Source organism: Rhinolophus sinicus, chromosome 1, assembly GCF_057876585.1.
Source record: "Rhinolophus sinicus isolate RSI-liver-muscle chromosome 1, RSI-T2T, whole genome shotgun sequence".
NCBI lineage: Eukaryota > Metazoa > Chordata > Mammalia > Chiroptera > Rhinolophidae > Rhinolophus > Rhinolophus sinicus.
In genome coordinates this window covers 211080237-211097943 of record NC_142501.1, presented here as the reverse complement: position 1 = coordinate 211097943, position 17707 = coordinate 211080237, and the positions used below count along the sequence as shown (strand labels likewise).

At 48.3% G+C, this 17707-nt stretch overlaps 1 protein-coding gene across 5 annotated transcripts in view; it reads left to right on the top strand.

Annotated features, from left to right (window-relative positions):
- EVC2 (EvC ciliary complex subunit 2) overlaps positions 1-17707 on the top strand; it is a 93436-nt gene that overhangs the window by 5091 nt on the left and 70638 nt on the right. For 3 of the 5 annotated variants that reach the window (XM_019718017.3, XM_088792939.1, XM_088792931.1), the window contains 3 exons: positions 4130-4239; positions 4763-4816; positions 14658-14792. In XM_019718017.3, the coding sequence (XP_019573576.3) occupies positions 4130-4239; positions 4763-4816; positions 14658-14792 (299 nt within the window). Of the gene's footprint in view, positions 1-4129; positions 4240-4762; positions 4817-14404; positions 14551-14657; positions 14793-17707 lie in introns of those variants that run through there. The other 2 variants (XM_019718018.3, XM_074321180.2) reach the window with 2 other exon arrangements.

Sequence of the window (17707 nt, the reverse complement as noted above, 5' to 3'; positions counted from 1 at the left end):
GCCCAAGGCCGTAGGGCTGGCGTCAAGGCTGAGATTCAGACTCAGTCTCTCTGGCTCCCTCGTCCACCGCACTAACCGTCCGGCTACAGTGCCTCTCACAGGCCGAGAACTCTTACTGACCTCTCCACTTCATACCCGGGGCCCACAGTGCACATCGACCATGTCACTCACTCCCCCCAGGGCCTCAGAATCCTTCGTAACACTGCAGAAACCACCAGTGGAGTTGGCCCACGAGTAGTGCCCTCTTTGCTGGCTCTGGTTTAAGCGATGCCATAAAAGCTGTTATACGTCCCAGCTAAGTTGTCATCAAAGCCTTCCCTTAACGAAGTAAGAGCAAACACCCCAATTCTTAAGCGAGTGTTCAAAGAACGGAGCATGTGGCCGTGAGCAGAGCACAGATCCGTGTCAGGTGGACCTGGGTTTGACCTCGAGCTTGGCTGCTTAGGAGTTGTGTGGCCTCTGGAAATTACTGGATTTCTCTGTGCTTCAGATGTCACGTGTATGTAACAGTGGCCCATACAGTCATTGGAGGGGTTGAATGCGGTATGTGACCTGGCCCTCTGCCTGCCCATGGGACAGGACCTCTTTATTCCCCACTCCCCCAGATTCTGGCAACTGTTTTTATTCTTGTGACTGTATTACCGTCATTTGTGCCCAGGCCTTACCTCTGCCTACGCGTCTGCGTTGTGTTTATTAGTGAACTCATCACCACGCCGAGGGATATGTCATTGACTTTCCCTTGTGGGAAACTTAGTGGGCAGGTAATACTTTTTACCAAAGAATAAGTACATAACTGTAAAATCAGATTGTTCCTGGGAATGACGCTGTACCTTCTTGAAGAAAAGAATTCAGTCAAGAGACAGTTTGTGCAGCAGAGGCCAACAAGAAGTTTATTATTATAGTAACAGCGAGTCCACTCTGAGATGTGGAGCCGGCCGACCCAACAGAGGGAAGTGGCCTCTCCTTACATTGTGTGAGGGTTTTTATCTCTATGGGCAACACTGTCTCCCCTCCTCCCTCTGTTCTCTCTCTCTTCTCTGCTGAGGTGTCCCATCCTCCCCTCTGGTTCTCAAGGTTGTTTCTCAGAGCGTAAGTGTGAACCTGTCAATTTCCCATGATTTATTTGAGAAGCTCATTAAAAGTGGTCCTGAACAGCAGGGTGTGTATTGTAAGCAGGATGGTTTCCCTCCCTCTCCAGCATTTTCCCTTCTTCTACGGTAGTGACATATCTTGTTCTCAGTATCTTGCTGAGCAAGCAGGGTGTTTGTGCTCCAAGTAAGAGCAGCTGCCAGGGCCCTCTTAACCGGGGCTAGTTCCCTTCTTCTCCTGCTCACTTCTACCCTCCTACCTCCCCTATCAAAACGACCAATCAGACCCCAACCCATTGACATCTGCCGGCGTCATCATCATCATCTTCTTAATCATCATCGTCATCATCATCCAGTGCTTTTCTTTTATCAGAGCCGCTGTTGTTTGGAGAAAAGACGACAGGCCTGTCGGTTTGTTCTCCAAACCACTGGGCTTCTCATTGTCAAGACCACCGGGTGCTGTCTGGTCCTCGGGGAAGGACAGCAGCTATTGGTTAGGACTTGCAACAGCCGTCTCCCCTCACCTCGCCATCCAGTGCCCCCGGGTGTGTCCTTCTCGGACTGCTGGTGGGTAAAATAATTTTTTCCTGCCCTGTAAGGCTTTGGAAATAGTTCAGAGTAGGACATTATTGAAAGAAACTCAAAGGATACTCTGTCCCCAAGGCTTGAAAGTCTCTCTGATTCTAATACACATTCAGATCACTCCCAGCCATGCTATTCAACAAGGTACATCAGGGATTTTGCTATGTGATTAAAGGACAACGCCACCCTTTTGCAAATTCTCGGGAGAAATGAAAATCTCAGGCATCCCCTCAAATTGAAATTCAAATATATTCAAGCCCAAAAGGAATTAAAAGCTGAGACCAAGATTTTTGTCCTTGTAAGTTTGAAGTGAAGGGTCCAAAATTGTTCAATCAAAATTCTCTGAAGCATCCTCCCAATACTTTATTCTGTGCAGACTCCCCCAGGCAGTTGTTGGAGTCTGGCGGGGAGGGTGCAGCGCCTTTGTCTCAAGCTGAATGAATTGAATGTCAAGTTTCTCACATGGCTCACTTTTTAAAAATTCCACAGAGTTAAGGGACACAAGAGTGTCCTATAAAGGAAGTGTGGTGTAGCCACACAGTGGAATATTACTTGGCAACGAAAAGGAATGAAGTTCTGGTCCATGCTCCAACCTAGACGTGCTCCCAAAACGTGTGTCCAATGAAAGAAACCAGACACAAAGGGCACCTGTGGTGTGACTCCATCTCATGAGCTGTCCATAAAGGCGAATTTGTCCCCCAAAGTAGGTTCATGGTTAGGGCTGGGGTGACAATGTGGGTGACTGTCATTGGGCACGAGGCTTTTTTTGTTTGGGTGATGGATGTGTCCCAAAATTCAGGTTGTGGTGATGGTCGCACAACTCGGTAAATATACTAAAATTCCTGGAATTGCACCCTGAAACTAGGTGAATTGAATGGTATGTACGTTTTATCTCGGGCTGTTAAAAATCATCACAATCTCAGCCCCACAACCACCCAATTCAGACAAGAAGCCAGTCTCGGCCCCCGGACCCTCTCTGGCATGTCCCCAAACCCGGCACTCAGCTCTTCCCTGGGTCGTGGCTGAGGCTCAGAGACATCTGCCACCGAGAGGGGGACAGAGACTTCCTTTCGGTTTCAATTTACAAAGTTCCTTGGGTCTCTGCCTGGTTCCTAGAGCCCCCCCGCCCCCCCACCCAGGGATGTCAGCTCAGTGGGAAGAACTTGCTATTAGTGGTGAAAGTGGGCAGGACCCATTTCCAGCATCAGATGGAAGGCTGCCTGTGCTCACTCTCTCCGCCTCCAGAGATGGGGCCCGGACTTCACTGCCTCCTGCAAAGCTGCCGACCTGCAGTCTTGCCTGTGGTCTTGTCTTTCCACCAGGCCTCCTGAACCTGTTCGTTTGCCTCGGGGTTTGACCGAGTGTGTCCCCTCTCCGGGAGCTGGGCCGCCTTTTCCTGAGAGAGGGTGATTTCAGTCCTGACGTCTTACTAAGGAGAGCTCTGAGCTTGTCCCTTAGATGCAAACAATTTTTGTAATGAAGCAACCGAGGGCCAAGTAGAGAGACCATGAAGTTGGGAACGCTACATGAGCCCCAGGTGACCTTCACTGTCCCCGCCTGGCCCTGGTCTGATGCCACTTGCTGTGCACACAGAACCAGCTGCCTGGAGGTGTCAAAGTGTCAGTTAGTACTGTCTGCCACCAAGGCCCAAAAGTCCTACAAAGACTTTCTTAGTTGTGTGGATGGGATTGCTGAGGAAAAAAAAAACAGATCCAGCCTGGATTCTTTTATTTTTTTTAACATTTTTAAAAAATATTAATTTCAGGTGTACAAAACAATGTAGTAGTTAGACATTTATCATTTATATCCCTCACACAGTGATAACCCCCCTCCCCCATCCACTACCCCTCTGACATCACACACAGCCATTACGTTTCCACTGTCTCTATTCCTAATGCTGTACTCCGCTTCTTGTAAGTATATATATATATAAAATAGTTGGCATTCATTATTGTTCAGCTCCAGCTTCAGGTGTGCAGTGCAGTGATCAGGCATTTGCACCATCCCTGAGGTGGTCTCCCTAATGACACAAGTGTCCATCTGATACCCTATGTTTATTGCAGCACTACACACAATAGCCAAGACATGGAAACATCCAGCCTGGATTCTAAACAAAACAAACAGGGTCTAGGTTTCCTAAGAATATAAGCTAAGAACATCCCACACTGGGAGACTGAGCACCCAGTCCCGGGCAATGCTGGACGGGGGTGGGGCTGCCAGGTATGACACGCACAGGTGGAAAGGGGGTCCTGGCTCCGTGCACCCACTGACAGCCCCGTCCAAGAGAGAACCGAGGGCGCCCAGTTATTGTCCCCGCTGACAGGGAAGGGAATCCGAGAGGCTCGACGTGGGCTGCGCTGTCAGCCTCCTTTCCATGGTGTGGCTGTATCTGGGGGTGGCGGCGGGTGGCTGCGTGCCAGAGGCCGTCTCGTGACGCTGGTGCCTTCTGTCCTGAGCAGTCGGAGACTCCTTCGTGGTCAGCTACACAGCCTCACTCGAAGCCGGATCTATAGGGAGTGGAGAGATCCTGAGGCTTCCTGCCCAGCTCACCTTTCAGACGCCATCACAGGTACTTCGTAGCTTTGACTTCTGCCTTGTCACTGCTGAGGGAGTCAGCGTTAGAAACACTGGCAATCAAGGCACAGTGTCTGTTCCCTGCCTCCCTCCCTCCTCCCTCCCTCTTTTCCTCTCTCCCTCCTCCCTCCCTCCCTGCCTCCTCCCTCCCTCGCTCCCTCCTCCCTCCCTCTTTTCCTCTCTCCCTCCCTCTCTCCTCCCTCCGTCCTCCCTCCCTTTTTCCCTCCCTCCCTCCTCTCTCCCTCCCTCCTCTCTCCCTCCCTTCCCTCCGTCTCTTCTTTCCTCCTTTCCTAACTGCTGTTAGGATTTCGCACACGCCTTCCAGAGAGAAGGAGTCTTCGCAGTTCCACAGACCTTTCCACCTGAAGGGACTCCGACCCCCGCAAGCTCCGACCTCCCAGCCGTCAAGGACCTAGTGTAGCTCCAGGCACAGTGGGTTGGAAATATACCAAATGTTACCCTGTTTTGTCAGATTCCAAAACCTATTGACCAAAACGTTTCCATGTTTCTTTTTCTAGAACCGAACACAGCTAAAAGCCCTTTTCACCATAACAGCAGAAGAAAAGATAAAGGTAGGAGAAAATATCTGACCTGAACACCCCCTGATGCCCGGAGTGTCTTTTTATGGCTGTGGTATGGAGCCAGGGGGAGGGGCCTGCCTCTGGCCTTGGCAGCCCAGCCCCTCACCGAGGCTGGGGGCTCTGGGTAGTCTGGGGTCCTTCAGTGTGGCCTGAGGCTGTCTGTTTAGTTTCCCGGATGACCTCTCCATCTGGGCAAGACGGGTCGGTCACTGCCTGGACAGGCTGAGGCCCTGCTCACCCATCTGTGCTTCTGTCCAGCTGCCTTCGTACTCGCCCAGCAGTGTTGGGTGATGGGCCCGCTGGTGCCCTTGTTGTGTCTTGATCTTCCCTGGACACCGCGGTGTGTGGCAGGCCTCCTGCTTCTGTTCACCACGAGTACTTTCCAGTTCTGTTCATCAGTTTGTTCACTCACAGCTCATGCATTCACTCATTCATCAAGTGTTTATTCACACTTCCCATTTCATAAGCACCTACTGGGTGCCAGGCATTCTAAGTAATTGACATATGTGAATCGTGTCACCTTCACTACATTCTTGGCAGATAGATTCTATTTTTAAATCACCCCTATTTCATAGATGGGGACACTGAGGCACACCTAGGTCAAATAATTTGCCGAAGGACACATGGCTAGTGTGTCAGGGTTCCCAGCCGACCCCCACGTTCGATGATTCTCTAGGAGGCCTCACAGGAGTCAGCATACAGTCATAGATATGGCTGAGACGCATCCCAGAGAGAGGAAGCAGAATCAGCAGAGGGAAGTGGCAGATGGACACAGGTGCAGGCTTCCAGAACCTTCTCCCAGTGAGTCAGCAGGGCCTGCTTCTTCCTCCTGCTTTATGACAACACAACCAGGGGAGCTTGTCAGAAACCGAGAACCAGGTTTCTGTTGGGGGCTGGGCACACAGGCCCCCTTGCCTGGCACGTTCCAGGGTTCCAGGCCCCCAGAAGGCAAGCAGGTGTGTAGCATAAACCACGTCATTTGCACAGCAGTGTAAGCTCAGTGAGTGACTCTTGTCAGGGAATGGTGGGCACCCTTCCGACATCCAAGTTCCCAGGTGCCAGCCAAGGCCCAGCAGGCCTCCCAGAGGGCCGCTCAGCCGTGCTGTGGGAGCACTTTTCTGCACAGTTAGTGAGGGTTCGAACCAGGATTTGACTCCGGAGCTGTGCTGTGGGGCAGTGGGCCACGCTGCCTCCTAGCACCGAATCCCTGCCCAGAGGAGATGGAAACTGAATCATTCTGGCGATAGCAGGCTGATAGTCGTGGGGACGTGAGGCACGTAGGTGCAGACAGCTCTCCCGGCTGGTCTGTGAGTTGCTGGCAGGTCCGGCCTGTCTGATTCACCTTGTGTCACCCTTGGCCTCACTTTGTCGGAGGCTCCCAACAGGTAAATACCCCACGATTGAGCTGGTTGTCATCAATGGCGGTGATTACCTCTGGGTGGAGGAGGTGACTGGTGGCCTCTTGATTGTAATGAAAGTCAGAATATTCACTTAATCAGTATTCATGAGCCTTCCCACAGGCCCAGGCCCGCAGGTCGTGGGGCTGCCTCCAGCCCGTACACTGCCTTCAGCAGAAACAGGGATAGGTGCCCTTCTGGGCCTCAGCCCACAGGTGCAGGCGTGACACGGAGCAGTGGGTTGCAGCCAGGTGACCGCGGGCTGCGGGCCACTTTCCAGGAGGTTACCATCTCATGGGAAGACATGGCCTCCATTTGTGGTGGCCCTGTAGTGTCATGGGGACAGCTGGCTCTCAGATCTGAAGGCCTGGTTTTCAATCCCTGACTCTCCGTGGACTGTATGTAACCCTGTGCCTGTTACTTACCTTCCCAGGCTGCAGTTTCCTAGCTGTGAAATGAGAATTTCGTCGGGGGCTTGTCAGAGTGAATGGGTGGTGCATGAGAAGCAGTGAGTGCAGTGCTGGCATTTTGGAAGTGCGCAATAGCGTCGTCTGTTGTCATCAGCGTCACTGTTCTGTAGACGTGCAAACAACACCGCTCCGTACATGTTCCGTGATAATCACGAATGAATGTCATATATGTATCAGAGTCTCAAGTCAAATATCCACGGGGGCCATGCGGGTGCTGTGAGTGTGTGAGCCAGGCCCATTCAAGATTCTAGGGTGTAGTGGAGTCTCGGGCAGCCCAGAGACTCAGACCGCCCATCACCCTACCATCCCGCCCGTCACACTGAGACACTAAAGGAGACACACAAAGGCCAAAAGATGCACGACACCTGTGACTAAATTTGTGAGGTTGTGAAATATGGATCATATGTGCTGTGGATACTGACAGGAAAGAAAGCTGTGTGGGAAGCAGGCTACTTGGAGGAGGTAAGAATTCCGCTGGACCTTAAAGGAAAGATTTAAAGATAGAGGAAGGCTGTTCTAAACTATGCAGCTGGAAACCTGACTTTAGGTCAAGCCAGTGTGAGTGTTGGTTGGATGTGAACAGAGGTCTGCTGGGTGCAGGCTCAGTCTCCTGGCTCCACTGAGATGCATGGAAAGAGGAAGCAAGGCCCTTGCCAGTTACAGTGTGCGCTCTGTTAAGATAGGGCTGACGTGGGTACGTGCAAAGAGAACATCATTATCCTAGGACAGTGAGGCGGGGATGAATAGGTGGAGCTCGGCAGTGAGGACAGCGGCTCCACTGACATTTTTATCAAGCGGTGAAAAAATACCAAATAAAGACATCAAGGAATGCATTGTGTGAGTTGGGATTCTGTAGCACTTGGAAATGACCCCCATCGTCTCCTTCAATTCTTGTTCCTTTCCTAAGCGTGACCTGACACATGTCAGCCAAGGAAACGGAGGCCCTGAGAAATTGCTTCCCATTTTGTCTCAAGAAGTCTTGCCCTTTCTGAGTCCTGGATGAGCAGAGTCTCCTTGAGAGGGAACAATGCCACACGCACTGTGCTGGACACTGGGTGCTGGCGTTCAGATTCTGTCAGACGTCTCTACAGTTTCTTGTGTTAATCGCATGTGCCCACGAGAGGGTTGGGCACCGTGCCACGCACGGGAGAACAGGACCTCGAAGGGAAGCAAGAGAGAGACATTTAAACTAAGTGCTGTGTCACCAAATTCACTTATAGTACGATTCCAGTAAGCATTCTAGTGGAATCTTTTTTTGGTGTGTGTGTGTGGTCAAATCTATCAAAATTTCACCTGAAAATATAAATTTATGAAACTAGTAGGGAAGATTTTGAAAATGAAGAGAAGATGGCGGATTCGCCCTAGCAGATACTAAAAAAATTATAAAGCTACAGTAATGCAATATTCAACTCCTGCAAGAAAAGTCAGAACAATGGAACAGAATAGAGTATTTACACATATGTACGTGTAATAAAATGGTATTTCAAATCGATGGAAAAAGAATATCATTCATAAATTGGGGCAACTGGCTGGATCTTTTGGAAGAAAACTGAAGATGAATTCCTTCATCAGATTAAAATCTAAATACATAAAACAATTTGTAAAAAGAAACTATAGGTTAATCTTATATGAAGAAAGCCATGGAAGAAAACCATGGATTGGAGTACACAAATAGTTGGAAACTTTACATTTAAAAACAATATTAGGAAAAGTAAATGACAAACTTGGGAAAATATTTGTATCATACATAAAAAAGAATGAATGTCCTTAATATATAAAAAACTCTGGTTAATCAATAAGAAAGATAATTTCTCAGTAGCTAGAGCTGTACGATGAGAATTTCTCAAGTACAAGTATTTATGATGTGTGCCCTTGAGCCCAGTGGCTCAATATGTGTCCACATTGAACATATATTAAATCCCACCACCCCCACCTGACCCCACCAAAAAAACCCACAGAAAATGTTTGAAGGTGAGCCCATACAGAATGCTTTCCTGGAAGAGATTTCCAGGAAATCTGTTGGCAAAGTCATGGGGCTTTGAGTTGGACTCAGGGCCAAAGGTGTACCTGTCAAGTCCTTCTCCCCTCCAGCCCATCGTCCTCACTCTCGTGATCTTCCTGAAACACACCTGATGGCTTTCGGTTCTGGAGGGCTCCCCATTGCCTGCGGGGTGAAGCCTGTTCCCTGAGGTTAGTATTCAGGATCCCTCAGGAAAGTTGAGCTCCGCTGCCCCCGGTGCCACTGGGTCCCTGTGTTTTCCACATCGCTTTGGTTTTGCACACGCTGTGCTTTTCCTACCTGTCCTTTGGGCAACTCCTAAACGTCCCATGGATCCTGACCAACTTCTCTGCCTCTGTGATTCCCAAGCCTCCCCCAGGCGTGCTGGTGGGACCCTTTGCTGGATGGGATCCTGTGACATTGGGACAACTGGTAAACCTTGTCACTCTGTGACCTTGAGATATTTCCCTGTTTGACACGGGGTATATTTTTGTTGACATCAGAACAGATTTTTCACCCTGGAACCAGACTTTAAAGATGATCTAGTTTCATTTCCTCTTTGGAGAGTAAAAAACTCAGGTCCATAGAGGCTCCAGGAACTGGCCGAGGTCCTGAAGCTCTATGCTCTCCAGGGAACGAAATCAGACTGTGCAGTCTGTTCTGCAGTCCACCTCTTCGCTAGATTGGTAACTTAGCAGAGCTCTGTTAATGAGTGTGGTTGTCTCTACCTGTGAGTACCTTCGAGCCCTCACTCTTGCCAGAATTTCAGCTGGGAAGACAAGAGTCTCCTCAGAGCTGTTCCTCAAGGGCTGTGGGATGAGGGTCAGCAAACCACTCAACCCTCTGCTTCTTAGAACTGGAGGTCAAAGTGGAGGATATCGACTAAATTACTCCTGAAATCTCTTCCAGGAAAGCATTCTGTGTGGGCTCCCCTTCAAACATTTTCTGTGTTTTTTTTGGGGGGAGTCAAGTGGGGGTGGTGGGATTTAATATATGTCCAATGTGGACATTAGGAGGAAACACCCACTCTACACCACACACGTGCACGTGCACGGCAGAATAAAATAACATCACCTCGCTATCCCACCACCAGAGAGAACCATTGCTAATGTGTTAGCATCTTGTTTTCCATGAGTCTATGAATATATCCATTACATAATTGAAGTCAAACTATATAAAAAATTCTTCCACATGCATTTGCAACTTCGGGTTGGATTTTAAGCTTTTGCAGCATTCCTTTTGCAAGGCCTTTTTATCTAGCATCACACTCCGTAAGCGCAGTAATGGAACGCGTCAAAGGAATGTGCTCTCAGCCAATACATGATTAAAGGGGTGGTAATAACGGGTGACTCTTTCCCAGAGACAAGAAGGAAAGTTAGTGAGGGCTCAGGGGCTGAGGAAGCTGGGGTCACCGGGCCACTTCCTTTTCCATATTCTTAGATAGTGAAGTTGACGGTAAATAGGCTCTTTGAAATCTGTACTAACAATGAACTTGGTTAACTTGGGGGCTGATTTCTAGTGCTCTAAGCTGCTCTGATGTCTTCATTTCTCATGGCAGTGGTAGACCCCACTAATCCCCAGCCTCCCAAGCAAGACATCCAGGGACATTCTCGCCACCGCCCCCACCCCAGCGCTGGCATCCTCTGCATCCTTCCCATGACTCAGTCACTATACCCTGTTGGCTGAACGCTCGCTCCTCTGTGTGCCCGTCCCCCAGCCTACCAATAGTGGTAATAGCAGCGCAGAATCACAGGCTGATTTCTGTGTGCTACAGCCCTGTGCAGTAGGAACTATTTTTTGTGTACAGTAAAGTACCTAAACCATAAAATTTGCTGTTATTGACATTTAGTGAAACCGGAGGCCAACCGAGTCGGGTTTGTGCTGCCTGCGCCGCTCAGCCAATAGACCGACACAGGAGCTGGGTCGTAGAATAAGGGTTTATTATGAGAACACCGGTGGTCTGAGAAGGCAGTGATTAACACCTCCAAAAACTGCCTTCACATTCTCACACCAGCTGGGGGTTTTAAGGGAAAACCTGGGCGTTCCTCCAGAGGCTACATGAGGGTTCCGGGGTCTGCATGGAGCCTTCCCTCTGGCCACGTGATTCTCTGGTGGAGTCAGGAACCCAAGAACAAGGATGGAAGGAGCCTGGAAAGAATGCTAGACCGTAGAGATTGTGATCTATAAGCCTAAGGGTAATAATCACAAGTTTCAGGGTAATTTTCTAAAACAGGGGCCCTGACTCAGCTGAGCAGTTCTACTTCATGAAGTAGGAAAGGAGGAGAGAGAGAAAGAGGGCGAGAGAGACGTCTGTTCTTGCATTTTCCGTACAGTCACCTGCCTGCCTGTAATTCTGTCCCAGTCTCTGTTCCTGGTTCTCATCCGTCAAGCAGACAAGTAACTTCTACCACAATGTGCGAGGTTGCAACTCAAAATGGTTTTAGAAAGCCACACAGCCCCCTGGACAGTAAGTAGCGTGTTCTAGTGGGGCGAACACAGACTTTGGAGTCAAGCAGAGCTAGCCAGCTCTGTCAGTTTTTAGCGATAGACTTCGATTAATCTCTGTGCATCTCCCTTTATCTATCTGTAGAATGAGGACAGTGCATCCCCCACAGGACTGCTGAAGATTGCATGACATAAAGCATGTAATACACTTTATGTTTCCTGGGGCTGCCTTAATACATTATTACAAACTGTGGAGCTCAGAACAACAGAAACTTATTGCTTTACAGTTCCGGAGGCTAGAAGTGTGAAATCAAGGTTTCTGCAGGGTTGTGCTCCCTCCGAAGGCTCTGGAAAAGAATCCTCCCTTGCCTCTTCCTTGCTTCTGGTGGCTCCTGAAAAATCCTTCTTTGGTTTGTAGGTACATCACTGCCGTCTCTGCCTCCATGGTCACGTGGCCATTTTCTTTGTGTGTGTCTGTGTCCATATCTCCCAATCCTTATAAGGATACAGTCGTTAGATTTAGGACCCCTTGCCCAATCCAGTATGAACTCATCTTAACTTGAGTCCACCTGCAAAGACCTTATTTCCAAATGTGGTCACGTTCATAGGTATCAGTGGTTTAAGACTTCAGCATATCGTTTTGGAGGATACAGTCCAACCCACTACATGCCCCTAGCCCAGGGATTGGCATAATGTTGGTCATCAAATATAATCAAGTCCCTTTACCTCCCTTTTCTTCCTAAAGCTGCAAAAACAATGTTTGCCTTCTGTGAAAGAGCAACCTTGCAAACAGATGGCTGATCTATAGCCCCTTTGTTTTCTTTAGACACAGGTTTTTTTTTTCTCCTTTCCATCAATATTTTAATGCCACCTCTGTGCGATGCTATTCATATTTATCCAGTGTATTGATTTTTCTTCTTATCTGGTAAGTACATAAATCAGGGTGCAGAGCGCTGTTTCCAGCACAAATGGAGAACTTGCGTTTCATTTTGGTGTTAATCAAAATGTAAGCTTTAGAATCAGGTCGTCGTTTGAGTATGGGAACAGAATTGGGTCTCTCATACCAGCCTCTATGGACAGAGACTGAGTCCTCAAAGGGGAGTCAGATGTAGCATCACATTTTGATTCAGGTTCCAATAACTGTCAGGACTGAAACTCCTGTTTCTGACCGAACTTGGCTTTGACCGTCTGGAAGGTCAGGTTGGCCTCGTTGGTCTGTCAGAAAAATTTAACCTTGACTACAGCTCGTTTAATGACCACAGGAATGAGGAATGGGTTAGGTATCTTGCATCTTCTACAAATACATTTAATGTTCCCATAATCTACAGCCGTTTTTAATTAACTTGTCACAGGTTGGCAGATGCCGAGACAGGGTTTGGGGTATAATACATTTACCAGCGTGCAGAACAGAGTTAACACGGAAGACCTGAGACTGTGCTCCTTAGAAAGACCTGCTTGCAAGGTTAGCCCTGGGCTGGTGTCTGGGAACTTGGATTTCAGGGGGGTTCCCACCATCCCCCAAGCTGATAAGAGTGTTTTTATAAACACTCAACTGTTTTTATAAACAATATATTTTATGCTGAATTTCTGCTTTCCCTCTGGGAGTCCTGAATTTTGGTACATGCCAGGCAGGGGATACATAAGTGACCTGTCCTGAATAAAAACCCTGGGCACTGAGTCTCTAATGAGCTTTGCTGGTAGACAACATTTCACTTGAACTCACATTCATTGTTGGAGGAATGAAGCACGTCCTGTGTGACTCCGCTGGGAGAGGAGCCGGAAGCTGGCGCCCGGTTTCCACTGGACTTTGCCACACGTCCTTTTCCCTGTGCTGATTCTGCTGTGTATCGTCTCTCTGTGATAAATCATAGCTCTGAGGACAACTATATGCTGAGTCTTGTGAGTCGTCCTAGTGAATCATCGCCCTAGTGAACCTGGGGTGGTAGTGGGGTCCCCACCCTTGCATAATCAGTGACCACTGATTGGAGGGAAGAGGAAGAAGCAGGCATTGAGCTGTGATCGGGGTGACAGAGCCTCCCCTGGCAGGGAGCTCTGGAGCAAGTGTGGCCTGTCTGAGCACCCCTCATCAGGCTAAATGACTGGCTACTACACCCCTGCAGTGCTCTCTTACCAGATGTAGGCCCTCCCGGGCCGGGCATGGCCTCAGGTGAGCTGGCTGTCTGCAGCTGACCTAGACCATGAAGTGGAGTCTATGACCATACTGTCTGTAGCTGGGCACCAAGTCTTTCCTTGAAGGGAGTGCTGGATGGTGCATCTCCTTGCTTACCAAATTTACCTTTGAAAGAATATCTATTATCATTTTTTGGTCTCCTGATAATACAAGTACTACATGCCCACTGTGTTAGAAAACACAGAAACATAAAGAAAAAACTCAAGTCATCATGCTCAACACAGTTCTGGAGGGTTTTCTTTATAGGTTACATACGATTGTATAGGTGTGCATAGGTATTTATGTTTATGAAATTGGGATTCTGTGTATGCAGTTTTGTATCTTCTTTTAAAATGCTACATGAAGATATAAGCATTTTTGATATTACTAAAAATTCAACACACACAAATCAGTAGCATTTCTATACATGAACAATGAATAATCCAAAAGAAATTAAAAAATCAATTTCATTTACTATAACATCAAAGAGAATAAAATACTTAGGAATAAACTTAACTAAGAGGAGAAAACTTGTACACTGAAAACTGCAAAGGACTGCTGAGAGAAATTAAAGAAGACAAATAAATGGACAGTCATCTGTGTCCACCGACTGGAAGACGTCATATTGTTATGATCTACAGATTCATTGCCATTTCTGTCAAAATCCCAATGGTAATATTTTTTTTTTTTTTTTTGAGAAATAGAAAAATCGATCCTAAAATTCATATGGAATCTCAAGGGATCCTGAATAGCCAAAACAATCTTGAAAAAGAAGGTCTCACACTTCCTGATTTCAAACATACTACAAAGCTAATGTAATCAAAACAGTATGGTACTGACGCAAGGACAGACAGACCAATGGGGTAGAATGGACAGCCCAGGATGAGAACTCTTGTGTGGAGAGTCAGATGGTTTTCAACAAGGGTCCAAGACCATTCACTGGGGAAAGGAGAGTCATTTCAACAAATGGTGTTGAGGCAATTGGGCAGTCACATGCAAAAGACTGAAGCTGGGCCCTTACCTTACAGCATGTACAAAAATTAACTCAAAATGGATCAAAGCCTTAAATGTAAGACCTAAAACTCTTAAAAGAAAACGGGAGAAGCTTCATGACATTGGATTTGGCAATGATTTTTTGGGTATGACATCAAAAGCACAGACAACAAGAGAAAAAATAGACAGATTGGCCTACGCTCAAGGGAACCAGCTGCTGTAGTAGGTGGAAGAGCAGCGTCCAAACCCAGGTAACTCTCACTCACTCCGTCCTTATTGTGCTGGGAGTTCGTTATAACTCGACTTGAAAGTTGTAAAGTGTGACCACAGGCCAATCCTCTCTCTTTTGTCCCCGTAGGTTCTACCCGACCACGGCCTTCATGCAGCGGGGTTCTTTGTGGCCTTCGTGGTCTCCCTTGTGCTGACCTGGCTCACGCTGTTCTTCATGGTTCGATATCAGTGTTTGAAGGGAGGCCTGCTCAGCAGACATCAGGTGGGTCTCTGTGCATCTTCATCCCAGAGAGTCGTTTCATTGGAGGTAGATGTGAGGTGGACGTCTGTCCTCCAATTCAATCTCAACCCTGGATCAACATGGACAAATGCTCACGGATGTCCGCCCACCTACAGAGACTCTGGTCCGATGTCTGGGGCTGCCTCCCATTGTCAGTCGTTTTCCAAAGCTCCCTGGATGATTCTAGCAAATGGCCAGGGTTAGGAAGCGCTGCACTGCAGCTGAATAACTGAGTGCCCCCCTGTGTGGCCAGCTTTATATCCTTGCCACACCCTAATTCAGGTTCTGTTCCACACCCCCTGCTGAAAAGTCTTTGCAGACTTACTTTGTCCTCAGGCGGAAGCCAGGACTCCTTCCCATGGCTTTTAAAGCCCCCGTGGTCCTGCCCCTGCCCACCTCTCCTGCCACTTGCGCTTCACACGGCAGCAGCACAGTCCCAATGATAGGCATTTCCCGACAGTGCCTGGCTCTCCACACTCTCCCTGGTGCTTCAATCTCCGCTCCATTCTTCAATGAGCATAATTCTGACCTATCCTTTAATACTCAGCTCGGGCCTTGTCTCTCCCAGAAGTCCTCACTGGCCACTTCCTGGCCGAGTTAGGGGCTCCCTCCGAGTTCCCACACTAGCTCGGTAGGTCCCACTCAGCGCTCACCCTAATATGTTGGGCCCCTCCGTGAACTCCTCAATCTCTGTGTTCCTGTCTTGGTCTGGGTCCCCCAGAAGCACATCCTGAGACCAGGAGCCAAATGCAAGTAGTTTATTTGAGCAATGACCCCAGGAAATAAAGGTAGGCGAGTGGGAAAGTGAGGCAGGATGGGGAGGCAGCCGATCAGGTGGGTACCTGGAGCGTCATCTTACTCGGAAACTGGGGACAGTGTCGACATAGCCTCAGGGTCATCCACCTGAGCAGAGAAGGAGCTGGGGTATTGATCCACCACGTCCCATTGGTCATTGGTTGAGGACAAGGGAGTGAGGGGGTCAAGATGAAGCATAACATTTCCCTGGCCTGGGCTCTGAGGGCCCCCAAGAGCCTTCAGGGAAGGAAGTGTCAGTATTGGCTGGTGGATTTCAGGCTGCTGGGCACTGCAGTGGCAACAGTGAGGGGAGGGAGACATGGGCAGAAAATGGATGGTGTCTGCAGCAATCCTCATCGCCTGGTATGGAGTCTGGCGCTTAGAAGGCACTCAGTCAATGAGGCAAGGTAGGAATGAAGCCTTGGCCAATCAATGGATGGACAGACAGAGGAGGGAAAGCAGGACGGCAGATCATAGGGTGACACGAGCTCTGTGGGACCCGCTGCCAGAAGGCCCTGCTGGGAGTAAGCTTTCTTCAGGGCCATGCAGGGCGGGAGCTGCTGTGTCTCCGCGTCACCCCGAGGGCCAGCAACCTGAAGGAACATCGAGCGTCTTTCTCCTTCTCTTTACACTTCCCCGCACTCCAACTGCCCTCCTCATCCTCCTTCACGCAGCTTTCTGCATTCTGTCCTGCGTCTCCTCTCCGTCACTGATCTCAGGCATCTCTGCAATTCACACAACACGTTGATTCAGAGGACTCTGTCATCTATTTTGTTGAATTTTAACTTCTCTCCTGGTCATCCAATCCATGTTTCCAGTTACCACTTACATCCCCCTAAAGATCTCGTAACAGCATCTCACATTCAAAAGCCTAAAACTGAACTCATAATTTGTCCACTTGACGTTGCTCTTTCTCTCTTATTCCCCACGCCTCAGCTAACAATATCATCCTCAATATAGACCGTGTTTCCCCAAAAGTAAGACCTAGCTGGACCATCAGCTCGAATGCGTCTTTTGGAGCAAAAATTAATATAAGACCCGGTATTATGTTATGTTATATTATACCTGATATTACATTATATTATATTATACCCAGTCTTATAGTGAAATAACACTGGGCCTTATAGTGAAATAAGACTGGGTCTTATATTAATTTTTGCTCCAAAAGACGCATTAGAGCTGATTGTCTGGCCAGGTCTTATTTTCAGGGAAACACGGTATATAAATACCCCAGCTGCTTCTCCGCTCAGGTGGATGACCCTGAGGCTAGGTCTACACTGTCCCCAGAGTTTCAAGTGGGATGAAGCTCTAGGCTCCCACAGTGGTGACCTGACTGGCTGCCTTCGCATCCTGTTTCACTTCCCCACCCACCTACCATTATTTCCTGAGGGAACTTCCCAAATAAACTGCTTGCATTTGGATCCTGGTCTCAGGTGGTGGTGATGGTGGAAACTGACACCCATGAAATTAAACAACTTGCTTCATGTGGCCAAACCTAGGCTGGGACCTGGCTTCTGTGGGCCCCCTCTCTCTGGAGGCTGGAAGTCCGTCCTAATGTTTATTTTGTTTCTGCTTCCTAGAGGAGACACTTGTCATTTCAATGTGAAGTCAGCCCACAGTCTCCTTGGCAGGCAAAAGTGAGAAGGAAAATGGCCATCTAATTAGACATTCTACTTACTCTTCCAAAGCTGTGATCAGTCACAGAAGAACAAAACTCACCTTCACTTTGATGAAGGAGCAGGATTCTCTTCCTGTAGAATACAGGCTGATCATTACAACTGTGGACAGAAAAGCAAAGAGTGAATTTAATTTAAGGTCGGAAGACCCTTGAAGTATTTTTTTTCCTGCGTCACAGAATGAACTCTGTCACATATCTCTTTATTTTTGCCAGCCTGGTGGCAACCAGTGAGACAACGTGTTATAAAACAGAAGGCAGTGTTTGGTTTTAGATCGACTTAGGATCAGATACCTACCTGGCTCTTTATGAGCTGCGTGAGCTTAGATAATGTTACTTCACCTCCATGAGCTTCAGTTTTCTTATACGTAAAGTGATGGCAGCAGCTCATATTGTTGTGACAGTTTCATGATATAATACATATGAG